At 45.6% G+C, this 18,154-nt stretch overlaps 1 protein-coding gene across 1 annotated transcript in view; it reads right to left on the bottom strand.

Annotated features, from left to right (window-relative positions):
* Positions 1-682: 682 nt before the first annotated feature.
* The window catches only part of HADH (hydroxyacyl-CoA dehydrogenase), a 48,748-nt gene continuing 31,276 nt past the window's right edge, over positions 683-18,154 (bottom strand). The window contains exons 4-8 of the mRNA XM_055434544.2: positions 15,148-15,274; positions 11,974-12,063; positions 7,912-7,984; positions 2,463-2,579; positions 683-1,515 (exon numbers count right to left, since the gene is read on the bottom strand). Of these exons, the coding sequence (XP_055290519.1) occupies positions 1,397-1,515; positions 2,463-2,579; positions 7,912-7,984; positions 11,974-12,063; positions 15,148-15,274 (526 nt within the window). The 3' untranslated portion in view covers positions 683-1,396. The remainder of the gene's footprint in view (positions 1,516-2,462; positions 2,580-7,911; positions 7,985-11,973; positions 12,064-15,147; positions 15,275-18,154) is intronic.

Raw genomic sequence — 18,154 nt, forward strand, 5'->3', positions numbered from 1 at the left:
CGTTAGGAAATATAAGAATAACCTACATGTTTCCTAAACCAGGTTCTATGTGTCGTAGAAATGTATGCACATGGTTATTTTTCCATTATGCTCTAGTTAGATTCAAGTAAAAAAATTAATAAGCTCCCCTTTATCCATCATGAAATGGGTGGAAGACAGTCTCTTAACCATGAGCACCGTGACCAAGAATTCCAAACAAGGATGCCCATTTTAGGGACAGTACTGTATGGAAGTCTGGATTTGAAATTTTCAAATGTGCTATATTTTATCAAAACCTAGTTCTAATCCTGGCTCTGTCACAAAACTGGTCACTTTGAGCACATCACGTCAGCTCTCTGTTAATGAGGCCACTGGACCTCAGGGTTTCTGATGTCTTTCCAGCCTCAAAATTCTATCCTGGAAGACACTTTCTCAAGCCAATGATTAAAAGAAGCTTATGTTACACTGTTCCTTTTTGTTGGCAAAGAAGAAACAGATGTTCCTTAAAAACTGGTTTTTGTGCCTTTATTACTGCTTTCCTGGTAAGAAATCTGGAGTGACAGCTACAGGCAGGCTGTACATAAACAGCTTCTCCTGCCACTCCATCCTCACCATTACCACTCAAAAAAGTGACTACAGGCCAAAGATGGCACAGCTTCTGCCTAAATTACCAACCTTTACTTTTATAACCATTTAAACATGATTTTAAATTATACATGTTTATTTCAATTCAAATTTTCACAGATTAAAAAAACTGCATTTCATTAGAGTCAATCTGCAGCAATGATTTCTCATGGGGAAGAAAAAAAAAGAGAGAGAGACAATAATCATTCAGATTTCAGATGTGAACAAAACATCTTCCTGCACTTGGAGATCTCCCCACTAATCCAACAGCAACATCTCAATGAGGAGTTGACTCAAGACATGATACCTGACATCATGCCCAAAGGAGGGTAAGGCTTGAGGCTGCAGGCAGTAGACAGCCCGGTAAAGGCAAGAGGCAGGTGCTGCCTCGCAGCCCTCCAGACACAACACAGTGTGTCAGTTTTCCTGCGTGGCAACAGTGGACACAGGATGCTCTCATTACAAGTAAACGAATTCAGGTTCTGGCAACTCTTCATGAAAACAAGAGGTTCAAGAGAAATGTCTGCTCCAAGGCACCAAGGGTGTAAAGCTTTTTAGAAGATACACAGAAATGAACAGACTAAAAAAGGGAAAGGGAATTAGTTTCTCAATGGAGGAATCTGCTATTACTCTAACTCTTATAAATGATTAATTCAGATAGATTACAATCAAAACGTACATAGCACAGATCATGCTGTTGGAGGGAATATCTGACCGAAGAGCATTCCCGCGGGCACTTGGGGAGCTGCTGGTATGTGCTTACGGGGCTTCGTCCTGGAGCCAGATAAGCTGCTCACTTGTACTTGTAAAATCCTTCTCCAGACTTCTTGCCAAACTTTTTCTCTGCTACCAGCTTATTCAGGGATGGGCAAGGCTGAAACAGGGGGTTCTTTGAGTCCAATTCATGCCAACCTATTGAGAAGGAAAAAGAGCTTAGGATGAAGTGCTGGGTTTATTTTACATCTCGGCATTCCCAGGGTGAGTCTGTTGGCCCAAGTGGCATGAGTGAGGCCTGTGGGCCTCTCCCATGTTGAAGTAGGAACCCTTCTCCCCACGCTCTGCCTCCAGACTAGCAGAGGCAGAGGGAAGGCTGAACATGAGCCTCAAAGCAGGGTTGCACCACTGGGCCATGTCTCACTTGAGGCCCAGCTCTCCCATGACCCTTCTGTTCATCCAACCCCTTCCCGGAAATAGCTGACGCCAAAGGTGTCCATTAATCTGGTGGATGAACCCTTCAGTGACACAGTGAAATGACTTTCAGACATGTTAAAAATCTGAATTTGCTGTTACTGGAATTTTGTATCCTCATAAAATTCTGAAGTTCTTGCTTCCACTAGAACCTCCCCTTGCTCCTTCCAATATGTATTCTTCGTACAGCTTGGTACTATGAGCTACATTCAACTTTAGTAGCCACTACAGTAAAATGAATGCACATTTTTAAATGGTTCTGCATCTTGAATGCAGTGGCTACACAGATCAGCATACCTGACAGAATGACTGTACCAATGCCAATCTCCTGGCTCTGATATTGTACTGTGGTTGCTATATGAGATACAACCCTAAGGGGAAGCTAGGTAAAGGGGTACACAGGCCCTGTCTGTGCTGTATTTCGCTGAATGTGGGCCTTCCTATGAATTTATAATTCTTTCAAAACAAAAAGATTTTTTAAAAGTTGCCTTATGAGACTAGGCAGTCATATTTTTCCTTCAGGCATGTTACTTGAATCTTTCAGCTGGTGGGACAGGACTTTGGAAGGTCTATTAAGACTCCTTATCTATTTAAATAGGCATTTAATTCACAGTTGAAAGAGACTACCTCAACTCAACTAAAGACAGACAACAGAGAAGTCCAATTCTTACCATCTAGGATGAACTTCGTAGTATCCAGCCCAACATAATCAAGAAGCTCAAACGGACCCATGGGGTACCCAGCGCCCAGCTTCATAGCCATGTCGATGTCTTCCTTGGATGCTTCACCTAAGCAGAAGAGGGCAGCACTGAGTCACCACCATCCTTCCCATGATCATCCTGTCACGTGCTTAGTCCCTGAATTACTAGTGTTTTACATATAAAAAGAAAGCACATTCAAGAAAGTTCTGGAGTCAGGATTTCCAGCTTGGGTAAGATTTTTCTAAGAGGTCACAAGATTTTCAAAGTTACTACATGAAGTTACTCTGTGAGGTAAATTCTCAGGCACTACCATTCTGTTCATGGAGAGTGAAGGCCCCAGAGGCCGGGAAACATTAGTTACTTTCTAATGGACTGGGATTCTCCTTCTCTGGAATAACTTGCTAAAAAATCCTTTAAAGCTACAGCATGTTTGTGATTGATAAAGGGACTGTTTAAAAAAGAAAACAATGAAGCTGTATGTTTTTCTATGTATTCTTTTTTACCTTTCTTGGTTTTGTAAGTCGTGAGTCGTTCCTTTGAAATCCCATGCATATAAACTCTTTAGTCAAGATGATGTTTAAAGAAAAGCCCATACGTGATTTAGAGCTGCCACTCAAGTTTGAAAGTGTGCTGAGGAAACTAAGACAAGAACCAAAGAGCTTTTCCCGTGGATTATCATCCTTCACATAATGTCTGTGGACCAGAGGTCTTTATAGAGAGCAACCTGTCTCCTTTCTCCAAAATGAGGAACACAACTAGCCTGTAACAAGTGTCCATCTAGAATTTTGTTCCAAAGCACAAAGAAATGGTCAGTTAAAACAAAGCTAAATTTAAAAAGTGATTAAAAAAACTTAAGAGAGGACGTCACAACCTAAATATTTCAGATATTTTAGGCATGAGGAACAAGAACTACTTACACATGCATAAAGGTTCTATTTTTAAAAGCATATGAAGTGCTAAGATAATGCCAAAGGATTTCAAGGTGGTTCAAGATGATTAAAATACCAACCAATTATTTCTCCTGGGTGACTTTATCGGTACTCCTCTGATTAGTCAACCAGAGGTTCCTGAGAATGATTTGAGTTTCAGGTCAGAAGAGAGCAAAAATGATCACACAGACATCAGCCTTATCAGGCAGCCTCATTCATTCATTCAACTTCTGTTTAATATCTGTTATGTATCAGAGACTTGGAATGAAACAAAGAAAAACAAGCACTGCAGTGTTCCTGATCTAATGGGAGGATTCAGATGTGCAAACCTAAACTTTCATCTACCAAGTGCTGAAGATTCAGGAAGATTCACAATGCTGTGTGGGGAAAGATGGAGAGGTTAACTCACAGCACTAAGACCTCACCAAAACCACCACCCAGCATGGGTCCTGAGGGTCCTGAAGAGAAACCCCAGGGAAGAGCGGGCAGGGAAGGGCATTCCAGGCAGCAGGAACAGCATGTGCAAAGCAGGAATGAGAAAGAACATGGCAGCTGATACAAGAGTCTGCTGAAAGGATTTCATTACGCTCCCAGGCTTCTGCGGTGCAGAGGCCAGAATGCTGAAGCAAGCCTAGCATGCTCCAGGGGCTCGCTCCTGCTGCTCCTTGTACTGGGATCCTGTCCTCAACATCTGCAGACCTCTGCTCAGGTGTCAGAGCATCAGAGACTCCCCTCCTCTCTGCATATAAGCTAAGACCTATCAAGACTCCAGGCTAGGACTCCTGCCACTCCCTAGACTGTATATTTATCTTTCTCAAGGATTACTGGTCACAACCTAACATGTTATCTATTGATTCACTCGCTATAGGCTGTCTCCCCTTATTAGACTATCAGCTTCCTTTGGATAGAAATCTCATAGCATAATGGTTCCAACTTACCTTAAAGCCATTTAATTAAATCAATATTCAGGGGAGACAATAAACCCTAGAGTCAAGACTGTTACCCTAGGTTCAGAGACTCACTTGACTATTTTATTTCTAAAAAATAATATGAAGACACAGCGCATCATGGGGAAAAAAATCTAAACAGTTTTACAAAGTCAGCACAGTTCTAAAAATTCTGAGTAACAGAGTAAAGGTGGGGGGAAAGAGAGAGAAATATACAGTAGAGACTGGTATGCCAAGTGGGAGTTAAACATGGTATCATGCTTTAGACCATTAATTCCTAATCTTTAGAGTCAAGCACTGAAAATCTGACACCTTCTCCAAAGAAAATGTGCATACACACGAAATTCTGCATCAACCTTAGAAGGTTGATAGGGCCCCCCTCCCCATCCCCTAACTCTCAACAACAAAGAAAAGCATCCTCAGTGAACTCCCAGCTCTTCTACAGGCCTGGGAACTGGGGACCTGCCCAAATAGGCTTCCTCTGCTGGCTAATCAGCACCACCTACCGACCATTCTTGGCCAAACAACAAACCAGGGTCACAGGCAATAGGATCAGAACTTCAGCGCAGCCACCATTCCTTTATCCATCCAAGCACTTTGGAAGTATGAAGATGAGGATCCAAACACTGAAAACGGAGTACAGTAAGAGAAGACCTGTGCCATGCAGCAGGCACGCGCCCTGAAGCAGAAGCAAAGCACAGGGAGTTATGACAACAAAATGATTACATCCAGCTTGGAGCTCTGGGGACAGTCCAGTGGGGGGTTGAGAGAAGGTGGGAGAAAGGCGTGAGGCGAGACAAGAAGGCAGAGGGCGAGGAGAAAGAAGGCTCCCTGGCGAGGGCGCTGTATCTGGAAGGCTACGACAGAACCACAGAACGTGTCCCGAGCACGGCAGGGACACTGTGAGCAGCATGTCACACGGTGACTGGTGGACAGGCTAGTGACACTCCCAGGTGTCACCCAAGAAAAGCTAACCACGCAGCCCCACCACCCTGCCAGAGCTGACTCTGATCCGTCAGTGGCATCCGATAGGAAGTGCTGTCTGCTGCGGTCACCAGCCTGCTCAGAGGTCTGCAGAGAGAGCCCTGACCCCAGGGATGAGATTATAGTGGGAATGCCAACAGCACCAGCAGTGAGGACAGAGGCTGCAAGGCACTGGGGAGGAAGGCCTGATCCAGAAGCAAAGAGGCTCACAGCCAGTGAGCAGTGGTGAGGGGCGGTGGCGTACCCGAGACCCCATGGACAGTTGGCAGAAGCACTGCTGAGGGCCTGTGAACTCTGAAAGCTGTTCAGCTGCCCAGGAGGCCCAAGTGGACAGCGATGGAACTGCTCCTCTGACACCCCACACATCCTTCCGATGACCCCCTGCCGCTCAAAGCAGCGCTCTACCCACCTGTCTTAGAGGCATGCTCACCTCAGGTGCATCAAGTGTTCGTTATGTGCCTCAAATTCACAATGAAACCCTACTCCCCAAATACACTGGTGTAAGGAGGTGGGACTTTGTAGGAATTAGAAGAGTCACGGGGGTGGAGCTCGCATGAAAGGGATCAGAGCTCTTCCCAGAGTCACAGGAGAGCTGGTTTCCTCGCTCTGCTCTCTACCATGTGAGGACACGAGAAGTCAGCGGTCTGCAGCCAGAGGAGGGCTCTCATCAGATACTCAATCGTGCTGCCACCCTAGTCTTAGACTATTGTCTACAGAAATGTGAGAAATAAAGTGTGGTCATTTATATGCCACCCAGTCTATATCGCTATTTTTTTTTTAAGAGCACATAAGCTGATCAAGATAACATCATACAGAGAAGTTCTCCACCATGAGTTCGGAAAGGGCTGGGCTAAGCTGCCTTCATGGTCCAACTCTGCTGCCGTGCGGAAACGGAATGCACTGTCCCCTCACCCTCCTGGACAACACAACATTGAGGAGAGCAGTTTGGAAAAGACACAAGGTAAGTGTGAATCCCTTATTGCCTGGGGAGCCGCACTAAAGGCAGGCTGACTGGCACAGGGAGACTAGATGACAGGTGGGGAGTCAAGTGACAAATGAACAGACATGGCAGGTGAGAGAGGATAATCCAAAACACTTTCAGATTTCGAAGTAGAACAGAGGCAGCTCAGTCAGTCACTCCAAGCAGGTGAATGCAAATAGGATGGCAGGCGGGCATGTGAGCACGCTTGCCGCTGGCAGAACCATGAGGTGGCAGAAGGGACACGGTAGAAAGCCTGAGGCTGAGCAGTCCAGACCACAGTGTGGCTTTCCAGGAAATAGCACCCACCCACTCATAATACTCAGCACCTCCAGGACACTGCAGAAGCACTGAGGGCAAACTAAGAGCACTTCCCCCATGCAGCCACACCCCCTGCCCAGTTTCACCTCCCAGGTGGCCAGATACGGTGAAGGCCAAAGGGGCTCCATCTGTAGAGAAAAGGACCACTGCTGATGGGAGGAGAGCAGAAGACAAGAAAGTGACTTTCAACTTACAGCCAGACATACAGTGCAGGTGAAAATATATCAAAAGTGACAGTATGTGTCAGTGAGAAGAACACCATTAAGAGGTGGATCACCCATATGCTATATTCTAAAACATTACATTACCAAGAAAACGTGTCTTTCAAAGTAGGGCAAAATGCTTCACGCTGTCTTTGAGGTGTAATTAGATGTATTTGTTGATAGAGAAACACAGAAGTGTTGGTTTGATCTTGAAGCAAAAGTGAGGCAAATGCCTCCATAAAACACAGCGAAAAGTTTTAATATTTAAAGCAGATTTTGAGGAAGCAAATATGCTTTCATCTCCCTGAAGAGCCGGTATAAACGCTTATTCTCAGGAGCAAGCGTTTGTGAATGAAGCGACTGAAAACAATTACAGTTGCTATTCGTTCAGTCCTACTAAGGCCTGTTTGCCTTTGAAGCAGAGATGAAACAATTACCTCTCCACAAATGCCTTAGGGAGGGTAGGCAGGACGATACATGACATATCTTAACCTTGGATGATGTCCCAAGTCTATTTCTACAACAGGGAAAATCATTCTTTGTCAATCTACCAGTATTGAGGAGAAACCATTTTAGACCATTCTTAAGGTTAAAAAAAAAAAATGCATCATAACATCATTAAGGATGGACACCACCATCAGAAACATTCCTTGTCACATTACAATCTTGTTACTAATTTCCCATCTCCTGTCACAATTTTACAACCTTAGGGAATTTTAAAGGTTCCCTAGCCCAGTGATTTTTATATCATTGTCATCGTTTTAAGCAATAAACCCCTTAGCCAGAGATCCAGGATATAAACACACATTGGCCTATGACTGCTCTGGCTGAGACTGTAGTTGGAGGTGGCGGAGTGGGAAGTTCCCAGAGTCACCCCAGAAGCCTCCAAGGGAATCAAGGGGGTCCTGGGAACACAGTGACAAAGGCACCGGGCTCAGGGTGAGGCTGATTCACAAGAGTCCGAAAACAGAAGCTCCTCCCCTGCTCCACAGGGCCCAGCCCTTCCCACAGAAGGCCTACAGGCCTGCTGCTCCCTGCCTGGGCGGGGACAGCTACCTCGTTCACACAGCCTGATTGCTTCCATGAGGTACGGCACCAGAAGACGGTTCACGATAAACCCAGGCGTGTCCTGTCAGAGGAGAGAGAAAAACAGACAAGTGAATTTCTGTGAACTTTAAAGTCACCAGCTTTCTCCTTCTCACTCTGGATTATCACACACATTTATCAAGCTATACATTTTCAATGTTTCAAAGCGCCACAACAGCCTCACTTCTATGCCACATGGCAATTTAACCAACTATTACAGTAACCAGAAGCCCCTACTGCCTGGGTCCTAAAAGGAGTAAAGGCAGAGCCAGGGAGTCACTAGAAAGAGCACAGCTTTGGGAGTGGGCGGATCTGGGCTCAGGTTCGAATACTCTCTGCCCTTGCATCATCCTGAAACTCAGTCTCATCATCTGTGAGAGGGGAGCAGCAGTTTCTGCCTCACTGGTTGTGAAGATAAATGAAAGCACATGAAATGCTGCGCATATAGCATTAGTGTGCTCCCCTCAAACAGCAGACCCTGTGCTCCTCTCCTCGCCTGCATTTCTTAACGAGTCTACAAAAAGTCACACTCCATCCTCAACGTGCCTCAGAAGCACAGCTTCCCAGCTGTTCAGCGTTTCCTCAGGCTCCTTCCTGGGTGCACTCCGGCGCCTGGCACAGGGAGGCGGAGCTGCGGACAGGGCCCGGGACATACTAGCAGGTCCCAGCAGACTGAGAGCCTCTCACAGCTCACTGACCAAGACTCCTCCCCAGAAGACTCCTTTCTTCCTTTCCCTCCTCACTCAAACGCTTCACCATCTCTCCTGGAGGGACGGTCGGAATGCGGATTCTGTCTACTGAGCTCTCTGGGAGCTTGTGGGGCAGGCTCGCTTGTGGTTTTTATGGGAAGTTGATTTCCACTAGGTAAACAGAGTCCCCCTCTTTTAACAAAAGGCTGTGACCCTCCCTCAGGAAAAAACCCTCACCCTGGCCCAGGCTGTGAGTCCCGTTTCAAGCACATCCTGGGCACTCCATAAACACCTGAACATAAGATGCCCAGGCCCCTGTATTACTCTTACTACTCACCTGCCTGCATACTGTAGCCACAGGGTTGTTCCTCCTTTCACTCTGGACAAACTGAAACCAGCCCTACCCTACCTCCCAGGAACACAGAGATGGACAAAAGAGCTTCATCGGTTTTTTAACTTCAAAAAGTTTACTGCAGAAATTCAGGACAGGGTAGGGTACCTGACTATAGGAGGCCATCCATACACAAGGTTAGAAATCAGAAAGTAGCCTGGGAAAAATATTTTCTCCAATATTTGGAGTGTTCATATATCGTTACAAGGCTGCTCTGGTGGCTCAGTGGTAAAGAATCTGCCTGCCAATGCAGGAGACATGGGTTCAGTCCCTGGGTTGGGAAGATCCCCTGGAGAAGGAAACAGCAGCCCACTCCAGTATTCCTGCCTAGGAAATCCCATGGACAGAGAAACCTTGTAGGCTACAGTCCATGGGGTTGCAAGAGTCGGACACAGCTTAGCGACTAAACAACAAAAAATCGAAGAAATATTCAGTAAAACAAAATAGCACATTACCAGTAAGGTTACTGGCAAGGGGCTTTTTCCCCATTATGATAGTCAATGCTGTTGAAGATACAGAGAGATACTCTCATCACATTGGAATGTAAAGAGACGTGGCCCTTGGATGAAGCAATTTAACCTTATGTACTCATACGCCTGACATTTTTTGTACACATTTACTTATTTATTAAACACACTTTATTTACTGTACTTATTATATAACAGGAATTGTTTGTCCTAAGTACTTTACAAATATTCATTCACTTATTCCTCACAGTGGCCCTGTGAGATAAGTTCTGTTGTTGCCCCTGTGTGAGGGAGAGGAGACCGAGGCACAGGGAGGTTACAAGACATGCCCAAAGTTACACATCTAGTAAGTGCCAACGCCAGGATGTGAGCCCAGGCAGGCTGGCTCAAGTCCATGGCCTTCACCTTTTCACCCCACACTTTGCCTGTGAAGTCTTCCTATGAAGGAAGATCCATTTTAGGCACACTGATGTCATCCTTCTATGTTGGGTGTTACAAAGCTATAATCCTGGAGGCCGAATCCACATCTATTTGTGTAAATCAAGTTTGAGTGGAGCAGACGCACATTACTCCTTGCAGGTAGGCTCCATGCCGCTTTCCTGTTACAGGAGCAGAATCCAGTAGTTGCAGCAGAGACTGAACACCCTCGAATACTACTATCTGGCCCTTGACAGAAAGGTCTGCTGACGTTTGTTCTGTGTGATTTCCTCTACTCTCTGGACCACACCAAGGGCCTGAATAACTGACCCTGAGAGTTAGTCAGGGTCTAAACGACTCCCCAAATGCCTAAGGTGGCACCAAAACAGAGTTCTGCGATGACCTAACAAGCGCGATCTCATGAGACCACAGTTCCCAGGCCTGCACCTGCCGTGGCCACCCTGACGGGAAATGGGTCACCGCTCCCCATGAATTAATGACTGTGCTGCTGAACACCACCCCTGGCTTGTTCCTGCACTCTCATTTCACACCTAGCTTTTCATGTGCTGCACACTAGTCTTTTCTAACACAGTGGCTACTTTGTGCCATGACCAAAGCAAAAACTGGTAAGAAAGTACAACCATACCCTCTGGTTACTAATGTGATATATATTTTTTAATCCAGAAGATTTAATACCATAAAACTAAACCAACAAAAAATGAGTGTTAAAAAATGAGATTCCCTAATATAACACTACAGTCCTGGAATGCAGGGGACTGACATGTTTAAGTCTGCTCTCTTTGGCTATTGGGGTCCACGTTGACAAATGACTTATTCAGGTGATTCATAAATAACTGGAGTTTTCACGGATTAATCCAATACTATGAGTTCAAACTTGAGACTATTATGGAAAGTAAAAGTATGCTATGAAAAGAACCACAATGATATTTAAAAGATTACAGTTAACTAGCTATTCCATACCTGAGTATATATCTGAAAAAAACAAAAACACTAATTCAAAAAGATATGTGCACCCCAGTGTTCATAGCCAAGACGTGGAAACAACCCAAGTGCCCATCAACAGACAACTGGCTTAAGGAGACATGGTATATATAAAATGGAATACCTCTCAGCCATATAAAAAAGAATGAAATTTTGCCATTTGCAGTAACATGGATGGACTTGGAGAGTATTATGTTAAGTGAAATAAGTCAGACAGAGAAAGACAAATACTGCATATCACTTACATGTAGAATCTAAAAAATACAACAAACTAATGAACAGAACAAAAGAGCAGACTCACAGATACCGAGACCAAATTAGTGGGGTATGGACAATATAGGGGTGTGAGTGGGAGATACAAACTAAAGGATGTTAGACAGGTCAAGGATGTATTATTGTACAATATGGGGAATATAGCCAATATTTTTTAATAACTGTAAATGCAAAGTAACCTTTAAAAATTACATTAAAAATAACAACTTTAAAAATGTAAAAAAATTAAATTATGGTCAAAAAGATAAATGACATATTTACAAATAACTGGGCTTCCCTGGTGGCTCAGTCAGTAAAGAATCCGCCTACAATGCAGGAGACCACCTGACACGTAGGAGACACAACCCACTGCAGTATTCTTGCCTGGGAAATCCCATGGACAGAGGAGCCTGGCAGACTACAGTTCATGGAATCACAAGGGTCGGACATGACCGAGTGACTAAACCACCAACCATTATAAAAATTTGTAATGGTATCTTGTGACACAATTGTCCTTACAGAAAAACTACCTGGATCATGCAGAAGTGCAGTTCCTAAATTTGGGGAAAACTAAACAAGAACTATAGCAAATGCAGAGACTGAAGGTAATCAGAGCAAAATAGGTGAGCACCAGGGATAATTTTACATATAATCACCAGGATTCCTTGCTAGATGCAGCTGGCCCTCTACAGCCTGCGGACAGACCTGCAGGAAGAGCGCCCTCTCCCATATCAGCCTACAGCAGAAGGATCCCTCCTGGAATAAGTCAGGGCCCCAGAAAAATAACCCCCTCCCCGGGCTACCCATGCACTACCTTGCAAGCAACAGGATGCTTTCCCAGGGCTCTGCTGAAGTCTAGCAGAGATTCAAACGTCTTCTGGCTGGTCATTGGGGTTTTAATGACCTGAAAATGCAAAGCAGAGAATTATAACCATAAAAATCAGCAAACAATTTCAATAGAACAGTTCAAGGAAACATTGAGAAAAAACGGCCACACAGCTGGCAAAATTAATTTTTGGTTTCAGAAAAGGATCTCAAGCCAGAAACAAAATATCCATTTCCAGACACTGGACTATCACGGAACACACAAAATCAAGGCTAAAAAAACTGATATAGATGTGTGTAGGAGGTTTTACAGATTTTGTCACTGAGACTTGGGTTCAAACTCCACTCACACCACTTATTGGCTCTGTGACTCTGGGAGTGTATCTAGAAATTGAAATAACACTGAAGTCACTCTACCTACCCTCAAGGAGCTGAGGTGAGAATGGAATTAGATTAGGAAGTAAAGCACTAAGGGCAGCTCCAAGGAAATGCTCAGTAAATGCTGGCTCTTTTTAGGGTTTTACTTGCCACTGTTAATGAGTTCAGGGAAGTAACTGGAAGTCTACTAGAGTATAACACTTGAAGACACACCTTCTCTTAGTCCAAAGATGAACAGAAGGAGCCCCAGGAAAACTAAGTGATGCGCCCAGGCCACCAAGGTCCTGTGGACTCTGAGGGGGTCCTGTAGCCCCATATTACTCCACCCTTTCCCACCCAGATGCCTCAAAGGCCAACAGCTCCCTCTGCCTCAGAGCAGGCTCATCCCAGAGAGAGGCTTTCATACCCAGCAAATGCAGGCCCGCGGCTGGGGCGTGCCAGCTGCCAGAACCTCGGGAAGGCCCAGGCTGCTCCCGACCCACTCTCTGAGGTGCACGGCAAGAACATGACTGCTGCCCTGCTCACAGCGGGAGGCAGGGCTCGACAGGAGTTGGCCCCAGGCACCACACCTGGAGTCAGCTCGCAGGAAAGAACTCGCCTGTCAGGAATTAGATTTCAGCAAATGAAGAGAGACCCAGATGAATTTATATAAGTTTACTATATAATTTAAATGCCAGTTAAGGGACTTCAATGACAGTCAAAGCCAACAGGCTTGGCTTCTACAGCAGACCCTTTATATAAGCTCAGGTGAGTCAAATCAACCCCTGGTACCTCACCTTTCGCATATGAAATAGGGATGACGATATCTGACACACACTCTTTTAAGAGGACTGTATGGTGTAATGAGATAGTCTGTGCAGGATGCAAAGCGCTGTATAAATGAAGAGAATCATTATCATCATCATTCGTGTTTTAATGTGATCACAGCTTGGGATGTGCTGGTATGCCATGGCACGAAGGGAAGCTAATGACTGAAAACAGGAAAAAGGCACCATTAAGACGGGGTTGAGGAATGGGACGACACTGCTCTGCAGGCATCACAAATCAAACAGCAAAACGTCACGTCCATGGGCTGTGACAAGGGCTGCGAGTCAGGGAGTTTTAAACATAATCTGGTGACTTAAAGGAGTCAACAGTAAAGAGTTTTGTTTTTAACAGGACGAATGCATATTTATTCATTCATCCAACAAACAATGTGCTGCAGATATTCTGTTCCAACACAGGGTCTGAAAAATTACACATATACACATATAAACGTGCCCAGTCCCAAGTAAAGGAGAAAAGCCACTCAACTTACAGTTCATTTTGGTGTTTACCACCAGGGACACACACTCGAATGCTCAAGTTAAAGAATAAAAGTTGCATAAAGAAGAGTACTTTTAGAAAACATTTTCTAGAAAATGTTAACATTTGTCAAACATTAACTGTTAATAATCAATATTTCCAAAGACACAAATGGGCATTATCAGGTAAATGCAGTTGAAAACAGTATTAGAGTTGGAATATGTCTTTATCTTCAAAACATGTACGTACATGATATAGTAACTGAAAACATGGAAAATTTCATTTCACTTCCTTGCTCTTTCCTGCATTAGGAAAAATGCTTTCTTCTATTCCCTGTGCCCCTTTCACTCCTCAGCTTCTTCAAAAACAGCTTTAGAGATTGGCAGTAAATTAGAAGAAACCAAGAAGCAATGTTAGTGGAAGAGAGAATTCCTATCACAGGATGGTTCAGAATAGTCCCTGAAAGAAAACTGTAAGGAAATTTAGTCATCCTTAAACTAGACGCTAATGCTTATAGAGGGGAGGGGCTGGGCATCAGGAGGTGGCAGAAACAAGGGGACACCGGAGGGAAGGGGGCCTGGAGGAGAAGGCAACAGTGGAAGACCACATCTCCACTCTCTCCCAGGGAGCCCCGGCTAGTCTCTGGAGGTCTGCCTGGATCCACAGCCCCCACACTTCACACAGCAGTAACTCCTCAACCTCAGAACAAATGCTGTTTTAATAGAAGCTGCTCCTCAGACCCTATAATTAGCCCCCCTATAAAAGGCAAGTTGCCGCATTTCAGTGCAAATTATCTACTGTGACTCCACCTCCCTTGTACCTGAGTCTCAAGCAAGCAAGCAGCGGCAGCAGCCCAACAGCTTTCCCTGGCCACTTGCCTCCACCTCCCAGGGCTGAGGTCAGCAGGTTTGAGGCTATGAGGAGCTGCTTTCAGAGCTCTGGTCACAACGCAGAGGAGCTGTGCCTCCTGTGGGGACAGTCCAAAGGCTCCATCACCTGGAGCTGACACCAGCGTGACCCACCAACAGTGGACAGTGAATACAGTGGCTCCTGTAGGAAACCAGGCTTCGAATAAAATTTCTCATCCAGCCTGGACAAGACAACATGAACATGTGTGGTTCTCCCCTCCGTGGGCCCATCAGGCCAGTGGTCTTCAGTGCTACCTTCCCAATTTGATGCTTCTCTCTGCACTGCTCATCAGCTATGGCACAGACAGTAATGATATTCCACACAGTTAACAGCCCTCCTGGACACCACTGGTCAAAAGAGAGGTCTGCAGAGAAATAAAGCCCAGGGGCCTTCCTAGACATTAGGTGCTGTTTCTTCCTTTGGCTCTGAAAGGCGACTTTGGCTAGAGAAACCCAAGCACAAGCACAACCAACCTGCCAACCTCCCACCAAAATCCGTGCAGTGCAATCCCCAGTGGCAGGGCAGGTGCCACTCAGAAGCAGGGCTGAGAGCGGGCAGAGCAAGCACGCGTGCACAAGCAGACCCCACTGACCTCCACAAGCTTCATCAGAGGCACCGGGTTGAAGAAATGGAGCCCGGCGAATCGGTCCTGTCTGGTGGTGGAATTGGCTAGGCTTGTGATCTGCAAGGAGGAAGTATTGCTGGCAAAGATTGTGTGTCTGTGGAGAGAAAGACATTGGAGTGTTGGAATGAGTCCCATCTTTGGAAACAGTCGGGGAAAAGACACAACTTCACTAACATTAGGCTGAAATCAAGTGACCTGCTTCATTTAAATTCTGAAATTTTAAATTTAAAAGTTACCTGCTCCAAAAGTCTGCTGAGTCTTTGCTAATCCTTCCTTAATTTTAGGGAACAAAATTTCTCCTGGCTACTTGCATTATTTGGTTTTATGGTGCACGAAGAACACAAGGAGGCAGTAACGTCAGTCACAAGATGCAACTGCACGTCAACAGAGACTGAGCAAAGTCAGGATGCGTCACAGACGCTCAAACAAAAACTGCAGAGACACCCGGGTCCTCCACGAGAGACGTCTGACATGAGACACCCGGGTCCTCCACGAGAGACGTCTGACATGAGACACACCTGGGTCCTCCACAAGAGACGTCTGACATGAGACACACCCGGGTCCTCCACGAGAGACGTCTGACGTGAGACACCCGGGTCCTCCACGAGAAACGTCTGACATGAGAGACACCTGGGTCCTCCATGAGACGTCTGACATGAGAGACACCTGGGTCCTCCACAAGAGACGTCTGACATGAGAGACACCTGGGTCCTCCACGAGAGACGTCTGACATGAGAGACACCTGGGTCCTCCACGAGAGACGTCTGACATGAGAGACACCTGGGTCCTCCACGAGAGACGTCTGACATGAGAGACACCTGGGTCCTCCACGAGAGACGTCTGACATGAGAGACACCTGGGTCCTCCACGAGAGACGTCTGACATGAGAGACACCTGGGTCCTCCACGAGAGACGTCTGACATGAGAGACACCTGGGTCCTCCACGAGAGACGTCTGACATGAGAGACACCTGGGTCCTCCACGAGAGACGTCTGACATGAGAGACACCTGGGTCCTCCACGAGAGACGTCTGACATGAGAGACACCTGGGTCCTCCATGAGAGACGTCTGACATGAGCTAAAATCATCTCCCCCAAATGGAAAGCTTTACTTTCCCACTGATGGGGAATTAAAATGAAAACAGAAGAAAACCAACATGGCCCAAAAGAAGGTTTAAGGTTACACTGGTAGATTTGGGGACGGAAGGATACATGAATAGACATGATAAACACGGTTCAAAGTATTCTTATTGTAGTGAAAGTGTTAGTCACTCAGTTGCGTCGAACTCTTTGCAACCCCACAGAATGCAGCCCACCAGGCTCCTCTGTCCATGGGATTCTCCAGGCAAGAATACTGGAGAGGGTTTCCTCTCCAACCATTTCCTTCTCCAGAGGATCTTCCCGACCCAGGGATCAAACCCAGGTCTCCTGAATTACAGGAAGCATTTTTACCATCTGAGCCACCAGGGAAGCCCTATTCTTATTATAAAATCTCCTTAAAAAGCAGTACCATCTTATTTTGTGTACATAAACTATTAAATTATTAATTTAAAAAACTCCATGCTGATTTCAACCAAATATAATTTTTACAGACCTCAGTAAAGTGGGGTGCCAAAGGTATGACAGGCAAATCTTTAGAGATGGGCAAGACTTATCAGCCTTCCTACAGCACCACCTTGTGGATGAATATACACAAAATGGCCTAACTGTACTAATAACAACGGCCACAAGGGCTTGGCCATAGCACAGGAAGGGCAGTGGTCCCTTACGACCAGATTAGGGTGTTCCTGCTTGCCCAAAAGGCAGTACTCTAATCTGTCTGAAATCAGGAGCAGGTGGGAGGAGACAAAGGGAAGGGAGAAGAAACCAGTAACCTGGGAAGAGCAGAGAAGAGTGAGGTGAAAGCAGCTGGTAGGCTGGTGGTGTATACTGGCACAGCCAGGCGATGGAACAGCACTCAGCCACTGAACAAGGAGAAAATCATGCCATCTGCAGCAACGTGGACAGACCTAGAGATCGTCATACTGAGTGAAGTCAGTCAGAGAAAGACAAACCACATGGTATCAGTCATGTGGAATCTAAACTATGACATAAATGAACCAATCTGTGAAACAGAATCATGGACACAGCAGACTAGTGGTTGTCCAGGGGCAGGGGTTTGCGAGGGGGACAGAGTGGGAGATTGGGGTTAGAGACGTGAGATTTTATACAGAGGATGGATAAGCAACAAGGTACTACTGTACAGCACAGAGAACTGTATTCAGAATCCTATGATAAACCACGATGGAAAAGAATATATGTATACCTGAATCACTGAGCTGTACAGCAGAAATCAAACACCGTCAATTAACTATGCTGCTGCTGCTTAGTTGCTTCAGTCATATCCAACTGTGCGACCCTATGGACTGCAGCCTGCCAGGCTCCTATGTCCATGGGGATTCTCCTGGCAAGAATACTAGTGTGTTACCATGCCCTTTTCCAGGGGATCTTCCCAACCCAGGGGACAAACCCGCGTCTTCTGCAATGCAGGCAGATTCTTTACCACTGAGCTGGTATACTTCAATTTAAAAACACTGATAAACAAAAACTGACCAATTTCATGAGTAGTACTCCACTGTATGTTTGTACCACATCTTCCTTATCCTTTCCTCTGTCAATGGATATTTAGGTTGCTTCCATGTCTTGGCTATTGTAAATAGTGTTGCAATGAACACTGAGGTGGAATGTATCTTTTGAATTATGGATTTCTCTGGATATATGCCCAGGAGTGAAATTGCTGGATCATATAGTAGCTCTATTTTTAGTTATTTAAGGAACCTCCAAACTGTTCTAGAATCCTCCTGACAATGCAGGAGACAAACAGGAGATGGGGGTTCAATTCCTGGGTTGGGATGATCCCCTGGAGGAGAGAATCCCAGGACAGAGGAACCTGGTGGGTTACAGTCCATGGGGTCACAAAGAGTCAGACCTGACTG

Source organism: Moschus berezovskii, chromosome 5 (assembly GCF_049115385.1).
Source record: "Moschus berezovskii isolate FMDL1 chromosome 5, NW_MosBer_1.0, whole genome shotgun sequence".
Classification (NCBI taxonomy): domain Eukaryota; kingdom Metazoa; phylum Chordata; class Mammalia; order Artiodactyla; family Moschidae; genus Moschus; species Moschus berezovskii.